Source organism: Notamacropus eugenii, chromosome 1 (genome assembly GCF_028372415.1).
Source record: "Notamacropus eugenii isolate mMacEug1 chromosome 1, mMacEug1.pri_v2, whole genome shotgun sequence".
In the NCBI taxonomy this organism is placed as follows: Eukaryota; Metazoa; Chordata; class Mammalia; order Diprotodontia; family Macropodidae; genus Notamacropus; species Notamacropus eugenii.
Genome location: NC_092872.1, coordinates 695222759 through 695236889, shown reverse-complemented (window position 1 = coordinate 695236889; position 14131 = coordinate 695222759). Strand labels below are relative to the sequence as shown.

General features: G+C 42.0%; 1 protein-coding gene and 1 pseudogene across 5 annotated transcripts in view; both read left to right on the top strand.

Annotated features, from left to right (window-relative positions):
- Positions 1 to 14131, top strand: part of KCTD19 (potassium channel tetramerization domain containing 19) — a 44635-nt gene that overhangs the window by 113 nt on the left and 30391 nt on the right. For 4 of the 5 annotated variants that reach the window (XR_011972838.1, XM_072636031.1, XM_072636032.1 and 1 more), the window contains exon 2: positions 1405 to 1701. Coding sequence is in view for 4 of the 5 variants with exons in the window: in XM_072636031.1 (XP_072492132.1) it covers positions 1405 to 1701 (297 nt within the window). In the remaining variant the exon portion in view is untranslated. Of the gene's footprint in view, positions 1 to 42; positions 194 to 1404; positions 1702 to 14131 lie in introns of those variants that run through there. The other variant, XM_072636030.1, reaches the window with a different exon arrangement.
- Positions 1720 to 6771, top strand: LOC140521238 (ADP/ATP translocase 3-like; annotated as a pseudogene).

Below are 14131 nucleotides of genomic sequence, written 5' to 3'. Positions count from 1 at the left end.
CCAGCCCTGGCGGGGGGCGCCCCGTGACTGGGAGATCAGTGTGGAGAGAGCCCCGACCCTGGGAGGGGTAGAGGAGGAGCATCTCCATGAGGGCAGGACCCTCGAAGGGGCAGCCGGCCTGGGGAGGGGGGCTTGCTGAGGAAGGGGCACCCGGGGGTGGGGTGTGTGGAAACGGCCGTCCTGTTCCGGTCAGGTACCTGTAACACGGACGGCCTGCCTCCCGGGGGGAGGGGGGGGAACTGGGGGCCGGGTGTGGGACTGGGCACAGCAGGCCCATGTTGCCCCCAGCCACCCCAAGGACCCTCGTGTACGGGACCCCTGTGGCGCTGGGGAGCACAACCCCAAATCTCCCTCCAGTGTCCGGGGGGGCCCCTTCCCAGCCACCCCCAGCAAGCACCCCTGCTGGTCATTTCGGGACAGGGAGGGAAGGAACGTTCTTATGCCCCCCCTGGAAGCAGATGACCCAGACAGTGACGTAGCGCTTCCGAGTCCGTCTTGCTTCTCACCCCCTAGTCAGCGGCGGGCTGCTTCTGGTTGCAGAGGGGGTTTGGGACCAGATCTGCCCAGCGTTTCAGTGACAGAAGGAACTCCCTCTACCAATGCACCTGTTCTGCAATTGAAACCTTAGCGTGCAGTCTGGAGCCCTGGGCTCTTAAATGGCTCACTTCTTAAAACAGGCTGACAACATGATTTCCTCACAGCCCTGTGAAGTAGATAATGCAAATATAAACTTAGTTATTCCCATTTTACACATAAAAAGAGGAATGAGATTCAGAGACTTGCCTGTGATCTCCCAGGAAGCGTCAGGATCAGGATTCAGACTCACTTCAAGTATAGGACTCTCCCCACGACATCATACTGTGGGCAGTAGCCCCAGATTCCCTTTGACCCATATCATCTGAAGGGATGTCTTAAGCCCCTGAAAAGAAAGTGACAAACTGGAGCTATTAGTCTTGACCCAGAGATTTAAGGAAGTCGATCTTTCTTCTTTCAAGCCCTTTGCCTCTCTAGTTCATCACCTTGTTTTACACTGTGGTCCATTTTGTGTTTTTAGTTGAAGATTTGTTACAGAACACATTGTCATTTGTAGATATACAGTTTTTCTCTCTTGTTTCTACATTTCATCATTCTTAAGGCTTAAAAAAAGCAAAAAGTGGGTTAGAAAGGAAATTCAACTGTGAATAGATGAGCTTATGTTTTTAATGGCAGGGTTTATTGACTTAATGGGCTCATCACTACAAACCTTAGTGTTCTCTGGTCGACATTAATAACCACCGAGGGGATTGAAAGAGCCCAGAACAAACAATGAACTCATTTCTTTGTAAATGGGATCTCCAAAGAGCCTTGCATTTATTTAATATATTTGAGTGCTTCAGGTCATAAATCTCTTCGTTTTCCATTTAGGAGGAACCTGGAATGTCTCATGAATCAGCAGAGGATTTGTTCCATTTTAATGTAGGGGGTTGGCACTTTTCAGTTCCTAGAAGCAAGCTTGCTCAGTTCCCAGACTCCCTCCTGTGGAAGGAGGCATCTGCCTTGACACCCTCAGAAAGCCAACGGCTGTTCATTGACAGAGACGGATTCACATTTCGGCATGTACATTATTACCTCCATACCTCCAAACTCTCCTTTTCCAGTTGTGCAGAATTAAATTTGCTATATGAGCAAGCATTGGGTTTGCAGCTGACACCTTTATTACAGGTAAGTCCCTTTAGACATCAACATTCAATTGGCATAAGGGTTTCCATCTGGATGTATTGATGTGTATTCTTTTTACATAGGACAGAACATAGGTCAATGATTTGACATGCCTTAATGGGAAACTGTGATGAATGATTCGTTACATAAAACTAATGTAGAGGATGTAGGAATCTTTTTTTTTTAACAAGCTGCTTGACCACCTGTCCTTGTTCCATGCCTACAGTCAGTAAAGGCCCCAAGGCAGGCACTATCTCTTATCCATGCTAGTAACTCAGAATGTACTGATGGTTCCATCAAATGTTATATTAGGCTTTTTCCTGAAACTGAAATTGAATGTTTTTTAAAAGAAATGAAAAATTGGGGGTTAGTAAGACTTACTAACACCCTATGTTGTGTTAAGTGCCTTGAACATAGCAAGAACTTAATTTTTATTGAGGTAATTGGACCATGTACACATCTGGTATTTCTTTTCTTTGATTTTCCCCAACAAGTCCTCTCCACCCCTATAGTTCTACTCCATTGTTTTATTAGGTTCTAGAATGGAACAAGGATTTTAAAAGGCTATGCTGGAAAAGTCAAAGTTCTGTTAAATCTGACCAAGCTAGAAAGCTCTCAACTGTGCACAAAGCCTCAGTCATCTAAGAACCAGCCTAACTAGTTTGGAAAGGCTTACCACCAGGTTGATCACAGGGAAATAGGGCTTTATTTTTCTTTATTTTTGGTAGAGCCACTCATAAAGACTATCACCTTGGAAAATAAAGGTGATATGAAACCAAAAGGTAATTTTCTTAAAAAGACACTGAGGGCCTTTCGGGCCGAGCTGTAGCAAGGGGCTGTGTGCAGGTGGCAGCGACTTCCCCAGCTTTCGGCCCTCTCTCACCCGGCTTTCTTTGTCCAACTCCAACACCTTCCCCCTCGGTAACCATGATGGAGCAGGCCATCTCTTTCGCCAAGGCTTTCCTGGACGGTGGCATCGCTGCTGCTATCTCCAAGACGGCGGTGGCCCCCCCATCGAGAGAGTCAAGCTACTACTGCAGGTGCAGCATGCAAGTAAACACATTGCTGCAGAGAAGCAGTACAAAGGCATTGTGGATTGTATAGTCCGAATTCCTAAGGAACAAGGGATGCTTTCCTTCTGGCGGGGTAACTTAGCAAATGTCATCAGATATTTCCCCACCCAGGCCCTTAACTTTGCCTTTAAGGATAAGTAGAAGCAGGTGTTTTGGGGAGGAGTGGACAAGCACACACAGTTTTGGAGGTATTTTGCTGGCAGTCTTGCCTCTGATGGTGCAGCTGGAGCCACTTCTCTCTGCTTTGTCTACCCCTTGGATTTAGTGAGAACCGGCTTGGCAGCTGATGTTGGGAAATCTGGCACTGAGAGGGAATTCAAAGGCCTGGGAGACAGCCTTGTGAAAATCACCAAGTCTGATGGAATCTGTGGCTTGTATCAAGGTTTCAATGTCTCAGTGCAGGGTATCATTATCTATAGAGCAGCTTTGGCATCTATGATACAGCAAAAGGTATGCTCCCAGATCCCAAGAACACTCGTATTGTGATAAGCTGGATGGTTGCTCAAACAGTGACTGCTGTAGCAGGTGTGGTCTCTTATCCCTTTGATACAGTAAGGCAGCGAATGATGATGCAGTCTGGGCGCAAAGGAGCTGATGTCATGGAAACTGGGACAAGTGACTGCAGGAAGAAGATTACTAAAGATGAGGGTGGCAAAGCTTTCTTCAAGGGTGCCTGGTCCAATGTTCTTAGAGGCATGGGTGGACATGCTTGTCCTGTATGATGAATTGAAGAAAGTAATCTAAGTACATCCTAACTAAGGAACCAGTGAATATAGATCCTGTAGAATACTTAACCATACTTAGCATTTTGGACCATTGACCTTCAAGAAATTCCTGTTGTCTTTTTATCCAGGCCAGATCATATTTTGTAGGGGAGCCAGAAAAAGCTCTTAGAAAAAGGGACTCATTTATTGTGATCCATTATTCACACAGTGGGACTGATGATCATTCAGTATATTGATTATTGGTTTTTGGGAAAATAACAGTTTCTGTGGGTGCAAGGAGGCAGATCAACTTAGACCATCTAGTTTAAATGCTCTTTTGTAGGACCATAAATTTGTGTTTAAGTATTTATTTAAAAAAATCATGTCTCCTATTTGTACTTAAGCACTATATATACTATTTTGCACTGCTGACTATTTGGCAGTTATGATGATCTGTGTTGGGCATTCTGCTGTTAAACAATAAATACACAGACACTAAAAAAGAAAAAAGACACAGGAATAGAGGGAGTACAACCTACATTGGTAAGTGGCAGTGTCCATACTGATGAAATCACAGGTCTTTGAAGTATTGAAATTAAATCCTCCAATAAAATATCCCCCGATACCAGTAAGAGAAGAAAAAAAAAACAACCCAGAAGTTTTGCTTTGTCTTTACTCTGTGGCTCTGAGAAGAGATATAGCGTTTTCATGGAGCAGAGTCATGGCAAGAAAACCAGACTGAGAACCAGAAGACCCACATGTGACCTTGGATGAGTCATGTGCCTTCCTTGGGCTTCATTTTCCTCATGTAAAATGAAAGGGTTGGTTTATATCAGATGTCCTTAACCTTTTTGTGTTTTACACCCCTTGGGCAATCTAGTCTGGTGAAGCCGGTGGACTTCTTATCAGAGGAATGTTTTTAAATGTATAAACCAAAATACATGGAACTACAAAAGCATGGGACTACTGAAATACAGATGTCATAATATTTTTTTAAAAAAATATCACAGACGACAATTTAAGAACTTTTAGATATGATAATCTGTGAGCTCTGTTCCACTTATGGTAAGATGTAATTCTGTGATCTAGTTATACACTACAAAATATCAGAGAATGCTGCTTATGCTGAAGAAGCATGTTTGTCCATTTTACCCAGCTTACCTCCTCCACCCTAACCTAGAAAATGTTGCAGAACAAATTCTGATCAGGAAAGACAAGCAAAAGTCATAGTCATTTTTCCAGCAAAGGGCAACTTAGGAAGACAGATCATTCCAGCACCCAGGAAACCGAGTCAAGAGAGAGCACTAGGGCAGGAAGCAGCAGGGCAGAAAGAGATCTCAGGGAGATCCTGAGCTAGCACTGAGTTCAGGAATAGGTGCCATCTTTTGCTCAATTCCCAATTTCAGGTCATAGATCCAGGGTGGATAAAGGAGATCATGAGTGAGCACAAGGCCTAGTTGAATACTAAGCAAGAAACAAATTCCAGAAACTTAGCTAAGTGACTGAGCCCAAGAGCAGAGAGGTGACAGTTCTAATTTTTAGCCTGGCACAGAAGCCTTCAGTACAATAACTAGGGCAGAAGACTAAAACCAAACCAGCAGTTCATTCACTCTGACCCTATAAAACTTCCCAGCAGGCTAATAGTGACTGAGTTCAATACCAGTCTACTGAAATTCAACTATATACAAGCCTGTAAACCGAACTTGCGCAGCTCAGACCAGGAAGGCAGTAAACAAACCTCTTCCCAGATCATGCCACTTTAGAAGAAGCTGTGAGAGCAGCAGAAGAACATAAAAGAATAGAAGCTCAGGCCAAATATCACTGTGTATGTAACGCTCCCCCCTACACTCCCCCCCCCACTCAAGCTAGCAGATCCCAACACTAAAGTCCAGAGTCAAGAAGTAGGCTGGAAGAATGAGCAAACAAACAAAAATCTAACCAAAAAGAGTTACTATGATGACAGGGAAGCTCAAGACTTAAAACACAGAAGAAAACAACTTGAAAACATCGGCAAGCAAAGCCTCAAAGAAAAATACATTGGACAAAAGCCCAACAGAGTTAACCAGAAGAGTTAAATATGGAACTAAAAAGTAATTTCAAAAACCAAGTGAGAACTATGGAAGAAAAATATGAAAAAAGAATGAAATAGGTAAAAGAAGTAAAACCTTACTCAAGAAAATAACCCTTTAAAAATTACAATTGGCCAAATGGAAGCTAATGACTATAAAGATAACAAAAAATGATAAAATCGAAAGACTAAATAATAAAGAAGAAAATGTGAAACATAGGAAAAGCAACTGATCTGGAAAACAGATCAAGGAGAGATTTTTAAGTATCATTGGACTACCTGAAAGACATGAACAACAACAACATAAAGAGCCTAGACATCATATTTCAAGAAATTATGAAGAAAAACTGCCCAAATATTTTAGAACCAGAAGGCAAAGTAAAAATTGAAAGAATCCACTGATCACATCTAAGAAACCCACGAATAAAAATTCTCAGGAATATTATAGGCAAAATCCAGACTTCCCAGATCAGGAGAAAATATTATAATCAACCAGAAAGAATTCAAGTGCTGAATAGCCACAGTTAGGATCACACAAGATCTAACAGGTACCACCTTCAAGAAAAAGGAGGACTTGGAATTTGATATTCCAATTCTAGATCTATAATCCCATTAGTCTATAAGATGTGATCCTTTGTCACCATTTGATTACGGTCTTGTAGGGAAGAAAAAGAACATTCACAAAAAGAGACAGTGTGGTATAGTAGAAAGAGTACTGGATTTGGAGTCAGAGGATTGTATCCAAATATTCATCTCAGATTTACCAAATAACCTTACTAGCAGCATGATTCTTTGACCTGTGGCTCAAAGTTCGTTTGCATGGGACTCTCCATATCAATGGAGATAGATTACTCAAAGTTCCTCACTGCACAAGGGTCAGAGTTGGCAAGAACTTGGAAGAAGAGACAACCTGGTCCTCTGGCTTTTAGCTGCAAGATAGAAGACACATAGTTCCAGATTACTTTAGGTCCCTAAAGGGAGATGAAGACTCTAGGAAACTGACATATGGAGGAACCAGTACTTCAATTCCGTTTATACTAGGAACTTCAAGGAATTACCCCTTGGGGGAGGACTAGGACTCTTGTTTGAACTAAGATATTGGGATCCCAGTGGGAGAACTCATTCACTCTGTATTGTTTGATATATGCTCATCTCTGAAGCTTCTCTAATTTCTGTCTGCTGTCAGCATGGATAGTAAGTTTGGATAAATGGGTATGTTTGCTATTTATCACATATGTTCATTGTGGAATTGGGATTTGGTGGGAAGAGTCAAACCTTGAATACATGTAGCTTGAGGTTCTTTTTCCCTATTAAAGGATAGTGATCAGCAGCTCAGCTTTAACCTAAGAAATATTTCCCATAGACTTAATGACATTAAGAGAAGCAGATAAATATAAGCCTAGTACCTTTCTCTGAGAAAAGTGGGCCATCCTCTGGCCCTGTTCTTCTGATTCTCCTCCTGGCATCCATCAAAGTCTCTCTTGTGAAAAGGTAGGTAGAAGAGATTCTCGAGTCTTTATTTTAAGTACAGTGAATTTCCCTCAAATTCAGCAGATAAAAATGAAGATGTGATTTTACTTGCCTCTAGTTACAGAAGTTCCTCTCCCTTTATTGGCTACTGCAGGCTAAAATCTTCCATGTTTCAGACTGATTTCATTCTTTAAATCAAGAAAAGAATCCTAGTTTATTTGTCAGTATACTTTGTAAGCATGTCAAATAAAGAGTATCTGAAATGTAAAGAAATCTTTCAGAAAGGTATGTAGAATGAAGGGAATGGTAGAAGCTGGATTATAAACTCCTTTAGAGTGGAGACTGACTTTTTTGCATTCCCTACAGCACCTATCTCAGTAAGGGCATCCAACAAATACTTGCTGATTTAATTTTATTTTGAATTCCATAAAACCAACATACTTTTCCTCATTCCCTCATCCCTTTATGAGAGGCACACTTAGTTTAAACCTCATTTCCAAGCCTAGCTTTAGCCTTCTAAATATCAGTCCTGCCATAGCATTTAACTACTAATTATTTACCAGGTACTGTGCTAAGAGCTGGTGATAGAGAGGATGGTGAAAAACAGAAGCTTATATTCTAATGGAGGAGACAACATTGAATAACTAGGCACACACAAGAAATGTACAGAGTACGTGGAAGGTAATCTGAGAAGGAAGGAAAATTTGTAGCTGGGGGGACCAGGAAAGGCTTCTTACAGAAAGAAGGATTTGAGCTGAATATGGAAGAACTCCAGGGAAACAAAGAGGCAAAAAGGAAGGGTAAGAGCATTTTGGGCATGGAAGAGGTAGAGGGTGCAAAGACATGGAGACAGGAGAAACAGCCAGTAGGCCACTGTAGTCAGAGGATACGTGGAAAAAAGTATGAAAAGACTGGAAAGGTAGGAAGGGTCCAGGTTATGCAGTTTTAAATGCCAAATATAATTTCTATTTGATCCTAGAGGTAGAAGGGAGCAACAGAAGATCATTGATCAGGATGGCAATTGTAGAAAAATCACCTTGGCAACTGAATTGAAAATGGGTTGGAGTGGGAGAGTCTTGAGGTACAGAGACTAATTAAAAGGCTATTGCGTTGTTCCAGGAGAAGAGTGATAAGGAACTATATGGGCAGAGAAATGGGAGAGGTATCCACGATATTTTGTGAAGGAACAAATGATGGGATTTGGATTGGATTGTATGTGGGGAGAGTGAGAATGAGAAACTGAGGATGTCACTGAGGTGGTGGGCCAGGATGACTAAGATAATGGTAGTGCTCTCAACAGCAATGGGGAAGTTAAGAAGAGGGATTTGGGGGCAGAGGGAGAAGACATGACTTCTGTTTCAAATATGGTGAATTTAAAATGCCTATGAATATCCAGTTCAAGATGCTGAAAAGGCAATTGGTGATGCAAGACTATAGCTCAGAGGAGAGACTAGAGGCTGGATATATAGATTTAAGAATCATCAGTACAGGGATGAAAACTGAATCCAGAGAGCCCAGAACAGTCTGGGAGATTCCTACACTTAGTGGAAATGACCTAGATGAAGAACTTGCAAAGGGGACTGTAAGGAATGGTCAGACAGGCAGGAGAAGATCCAGGAAAGAGAAGAGGGAGTATCCAGAAGGAGAGGGTGACCATCCATGGCAAATGTTGCAAAAGTTTAAAAGAATTAAGTCCTGATAAAGGGCCCTTAGATTAGGCAATTAAAAGATCATTTATAATTTTGGAAAGAACTATTTCAATTGAGGCTGCAACCAGATTGCAAAGGGTTTAGAAGCAAGTGAGAAGAGAGGAAGTAGAGGCATCATGACTTCCTCAAGCAGTTTAACCATGAAGGACAAGAGAGATGTAGAATTATAAAGTTAGGAAGTTTTGTTCGTTTGGTTTTTTTAAGAATGGAGGAGACGTGGGCATGTTTGTAGACAGCAAGGAAGAAACCAGTAGATAAGAGTGAGAAAGAGTGGGGATAATTGTGAGGACAGTCTGTTGAGAAGGGAGAAGATGGGAAGAAGGGGAAAATACTTTGTAAGTGGGGAGGCAGCAAGTCATAATGGATAGAGAACTAGCCTGGGAGTTGGGAAAACAGATTTGAGTTATGCCTTTAACAGATATTGTCTGTATGACCTCAGGAAAGTCACTTAACTTTTCAGTGCCCCAGGCAATTCTCCAACTCCAGTCACTGTGGCCCAAGTGCCAGACTGCATTAGGAGAAGGCATCTTTGCTGCAGTCATTCCCGATACCAAGGAAATCACAGCCACAGTTCAAAAAAATCTTAAAGTTGTATGTGTATGTGTGTATACTATTGCTGTTTCTGGCCATTTCCCATTCATTTTCTCTGAGTTCATGGGGCTCAGAAAAACTTTAAAAAATAAAAGAAAATGCTGCCTAATACTTTGGTTTTGGCATATCATGTGCAAGCTATAATTTAGACAATCAAGTACTCTACATTGTAATCCCAACATTTCCTAAAATTGAGTGTATTCATGGCAAAATCCCTTGACTGCTTCTTTTCTATCTGCCATTGGACCTCTCAGCATCACTCCTCTCAAAGACATTTGGGACAATCAATGTGACATAGTGAAGACAGCACTGGATTTGGAGTCAGAGGACTTGGATTTGAATCCCGGTTTTTCTCCTTTGTGTGTATATGACTTTGGTCAAGTTGCTTCCCTCTGGGCCTGAAGAGTGACTACTAAAACTGATTATAAAACAGCCTTGGCCTTCAACTAAGAGTCCCAGCAAAGGCACCCCTTTTTGTGTTATCTCAGAAATCCACAGGGAACATGTGTTTATAGCACACAGAGCTTCTATTTCCTTTCTTGCTGCCTCCTGTGGAGTGCCAAGCTTGGAGTGTCATTGCTGCACTTGTGAGCAAGCAGTCCACAACCAGCCAGCCACTCAAATACGCCTGCTTTCCATGTGCTCTTTTGGGCCGCTTCTTGTGTTTATCGCAAATGGTGCCAGTATGGGAAAAAGATGAGCAGCAGTCTCTCATTCTTCATGGTTTTGGAGCAGAGTACTACCCTTTTTTCAGAAATGAAGCAGCATGACATGGTGCCAAAAGCAATGGATTTTAAATTTAGGGATTTAACTCTGCTGCCTCAGTTTCTCTGTAAAATGGAGTGGGATTAAATAACTTCTAAGGTCCCTTGCAACTCCTGTCATGACCTACGTTGGAGTTCTCTAAAACTACTCCCTACTGTGATTTACCGCTCACTGTGATTTTGGATCAGTTATTTTCCCTCTCTAGATTTTGGTTCTTTCGTCTGTGAAATAAGAAACTGATTTCAAAGGTCCTTTCCCTCTCTATGCCACGATTTCCTCATCTGTAAAATGAGATCATTTCAAGCTCCCTTCGAGCTCTAAATCCAACGAGGCCAAATGAATAAAGCCATAGCAAGACTTTTTTCTCTGTGGTGTAACTTGTTTATGAATGTTGATAAACTCATAACCATCCAACATAATGACTCAAGATAAAGATAAAGATGATTTGCTGATGGAGTTCTCCTTCTAGAAGTTTTGAAGAGCCCACCCTGAACGTACACACAACTAGTTTGTTAGTCCTGAGCATGGATAAAAAATCCATGCTTTTGATTGGCACATCCCAACAGACAAGGACTGAAATGTGATTTGTTTTATTTTAAATATGGCATGGTAACCAAACATCCTCTTCTTAGAGGATACAGCCCAGGACAAATGTGGCAGCATAACTGGGTGGAGGGGAGAAGAGCATTGGATTTGGAGTCAGAAAAACTAGGTTCATATTCCAACTCTTCCACATGTGTGCCTTTGAAGAAGTCACATCATGTCTGTGGGCCTCTGCTTCTTCATCAATATGCAGCCCCTCCTCTACACCACCTCCCCATATCATTTTAGAACTTGAAAGTTGACTTCCTCAGAGGGTGACCATTCTCACAGGTTCAAAGGGGTCACTTATGAGTCTTCACTTCTAAAACTGTAGTTCACAAGGCCCACCAGTGAGATTTCCTTTAACAGCTAGCTCAGAACCACAACAGTAGGAAAAGTAGCTACCAAATGTTCTCGGCTTTATGCATAAAATGGGGCTCATTCTTCCACAAATATACACTCATGAGAGGAGTGGAGTACAAAAGCACGTATGTAGAGAGCACACATGGCCAAGGCAGCTGCCAACTCAGTTCTTTCCTCATGGCATCCACACTGCATTCTCCACTAGGTGCAACATCTCTGTTGGACTCTTTTTATCTGTTTCTCTTTTCAGCTCAACTCTCCCTGGACCAATTCTTTCTTGACGTTATAGCTCTCTCCTCTGTTGCCAGAGAGCTACTTCCTTACTTGGATGTTGTTCCTCTCTTTGTCCATGTCCCCATAGACTATTATGTCTCTTCCCTGGTGACTGCATTCAACAGCTATAGCTTGAATTTGATCTACCTGACCCTCTCACCCATTCCCCCAGTCATCAACAGATGTCATATCTTGACCTAAGTAGAGTGGCTCCACTGTTCAGACTCCATGAGTGAGGAAGGAAGGAGGGAGGAAAAGGTGAAGAGTGATCCCTCTCAGGTGCTAGCTTCTTCCTTAACTTTTGGCTTCCTCCTGGAGTAACTCCAGAGTCGGAAAGCTAACTTTTTAAAGGCCTTCCAAGAGCATGGCAAATCTTTTCCTAACTTATGGCTGAGCTCCCCTTCTAATTCAATCCGAGCTTTTTCACCCTTTGCAAAGTGATAACATTGTGTTAACACATTTTTGTACTCTGCTAGCATACTACTATCTACTTATCTTAATTATATCCCATTAGCATGTGAGGCAGAGAATGTGTTTTTGCCTTTCTTTGAATTTCCAGCACTTAGCACAGTGCTTGGCACATAGTAAGCACTTAATAAATGTTGGCTGATGGACATCTTAGGCAAGAGGAAATCAGTTGTTTAGGGATACACATTCTTCTTATGTGTGAAATGACAGGTTGAACTAGATTACTTAAAAGGTTTCTTCCAGTTCTAAATCTCTGATCCCATGAACTTTTTAAGTATTTTGGTTATAAACTCAAAGGCAGCATAGTGTAGTGGAAAGAACATTGAATTTGGAGTCAGAGGACCTGAACTTAAACCCAGTTTCTGTCACATATTAGGGAAACAAGGGAACAAAGAATTAGTAAGCACCTACTATGTGCCAGGCACTCTGCTGAGCACTTCACAAATATTGTCTCATTTGATTCTCAACAATCCTGGAGATAGGGGCTATTGTTATCTCCGTTTTCCTATTGAGGGAACTGAGGCAGGCTAAGGTTAAGTGACTTGCCAAGTGTCTGAGACTGGATTTGAATTCAAGTTGTCCTGACTCTAAACCCAAGGTTCTATCCATTGCACCCCCTAGCTGTTTTAGTAGCTATGGGGCACTGGACAAGTTACTTAATTTCTCTATACCTCAGTTTCTTCATCTATAATATGAACATATTGGACTAGATGATCTCTAAAATTCTCTTCTAAATGCTATAATTATGATTCTGCTTTTCAATTCAATAAATTGTCATTGAGGACTGGAAATACAAAGACAAAAATGAAAATGTCTGCTCTGGAGGAGTGTAAGTTCCACAGCTACACAGAGAAGTATAATACAAGGTGTTGAGAGGAGGATGGGGTAAGCTGAACATATTGAAGAAAGATCACAATCCCTATAATAGCTGTTGCAAACCTACTCTTCTCCCCATAAAACCTCCCTCTCAACAGAGGATGTCCCTTACACTTACCTGAGAAAACAGAAACCATTGGTTGGGAATTTCTTTCTCTTTCTGGTCTCTACCTTAAAAATTCTGACCCTTTAATCCTCCTTTCTCTTCTCTTTTGTTCTATTCTCTTAGGAGAAGAATGCCACTCTCCACAAGAAAGCAAATAGTCCTCTCCTCTCTTCTTTCCTCCCCTGCTCTCCCTTCCTATCCTTATTAATTCCATACAGCTTCCAGTGCCAGGCACTCTGCTAAGCACTGAGGATACAAAGAAAGGCTAAAAAAAAATTCTTCCTCTCAAGGAGCTCACAGACTAATGGGGGAGGACAATGGGCAACTGTGTACAAATAAGATTTTTACAAGATCAACAGAGTAAAGGGATTAAGGAAGATGAAGAAAGCCTTCTCATAGAAGGTGAGATTTTATCTGGGACTTGGAGCAATTGGTGACAGAGAATTGTAGGCACAAGGACAGCCAGTAAAAAGGCAGGCAGTTGGGAGATGAGATGTCTTATGCTTCTGTGAGGAACAGCCAGAAGGCCAGTACATGAGGGTGAGGAAAATGAAGAAGACAGGAAAGGTAGGGAGGACAAGGGTGTGAAGGGCTTTGAATCCAAACAGGATTTTATATTTGATCCAGAAGGTGATAGGGAGGCACTGGTGTCTTTGAATAGGAGGAGGTCATAGTCACACTTGAGCCCTAGAAAGCTTGACAGCTGAGGGGAGGATGGATTGGAGTGGGGAGAGACTTGAGGCAGTGACACCTACCATCAGGCTAGTGCAGTACTCCAGGTGTGCAGTAAGGAGGGCCTGCACCAGAGTGGGGACAGTGTCAGAGGAGAGAGGGGGAGTGTTCAAGAGATGTTTCAGAGGTGAGATGTATGGGCCTTGGCAACAGATTAGATATGAGGGCTGAGAAATAGTGGAGGGTGACACTGAGGTTGTGAGCATGAGTAATTGGGAGGATGGTGGTACCCTTAACTGTAATTAGGAAGTTTAGAAATGGGGGAGAGTTTGATTTTGTATTCTCTGTATTTGTTAGTTGGTTGTGTAACTATCATGATGTGATCTACTATTCTTTACACGACTTGTGAAAAATTTGCTTTACAGTCAAATTTGTGGGGGAAGATTATTATTTGCTAGAAAGGGTTAGAAACGAGCCCCATTTAGGTGTTCTCAGGAAATGAATATCCCTGAGTGGGGGAAAACAAGAGCCATATAGATGATAAGAAAGAAACTCTCAAGATAGAACCCAGGCATTCTGTCAGAGGAGGGAGGATTGATTTAAGTACCTCAGTTGATGCATAGGTTATCTGGAAAATAGGAACGATAATACTAAAGAGGTTTTGGGGGTTCTGGGACCCCAAGAATGACAAGGCAGAGTTGCCTGGAATGAAT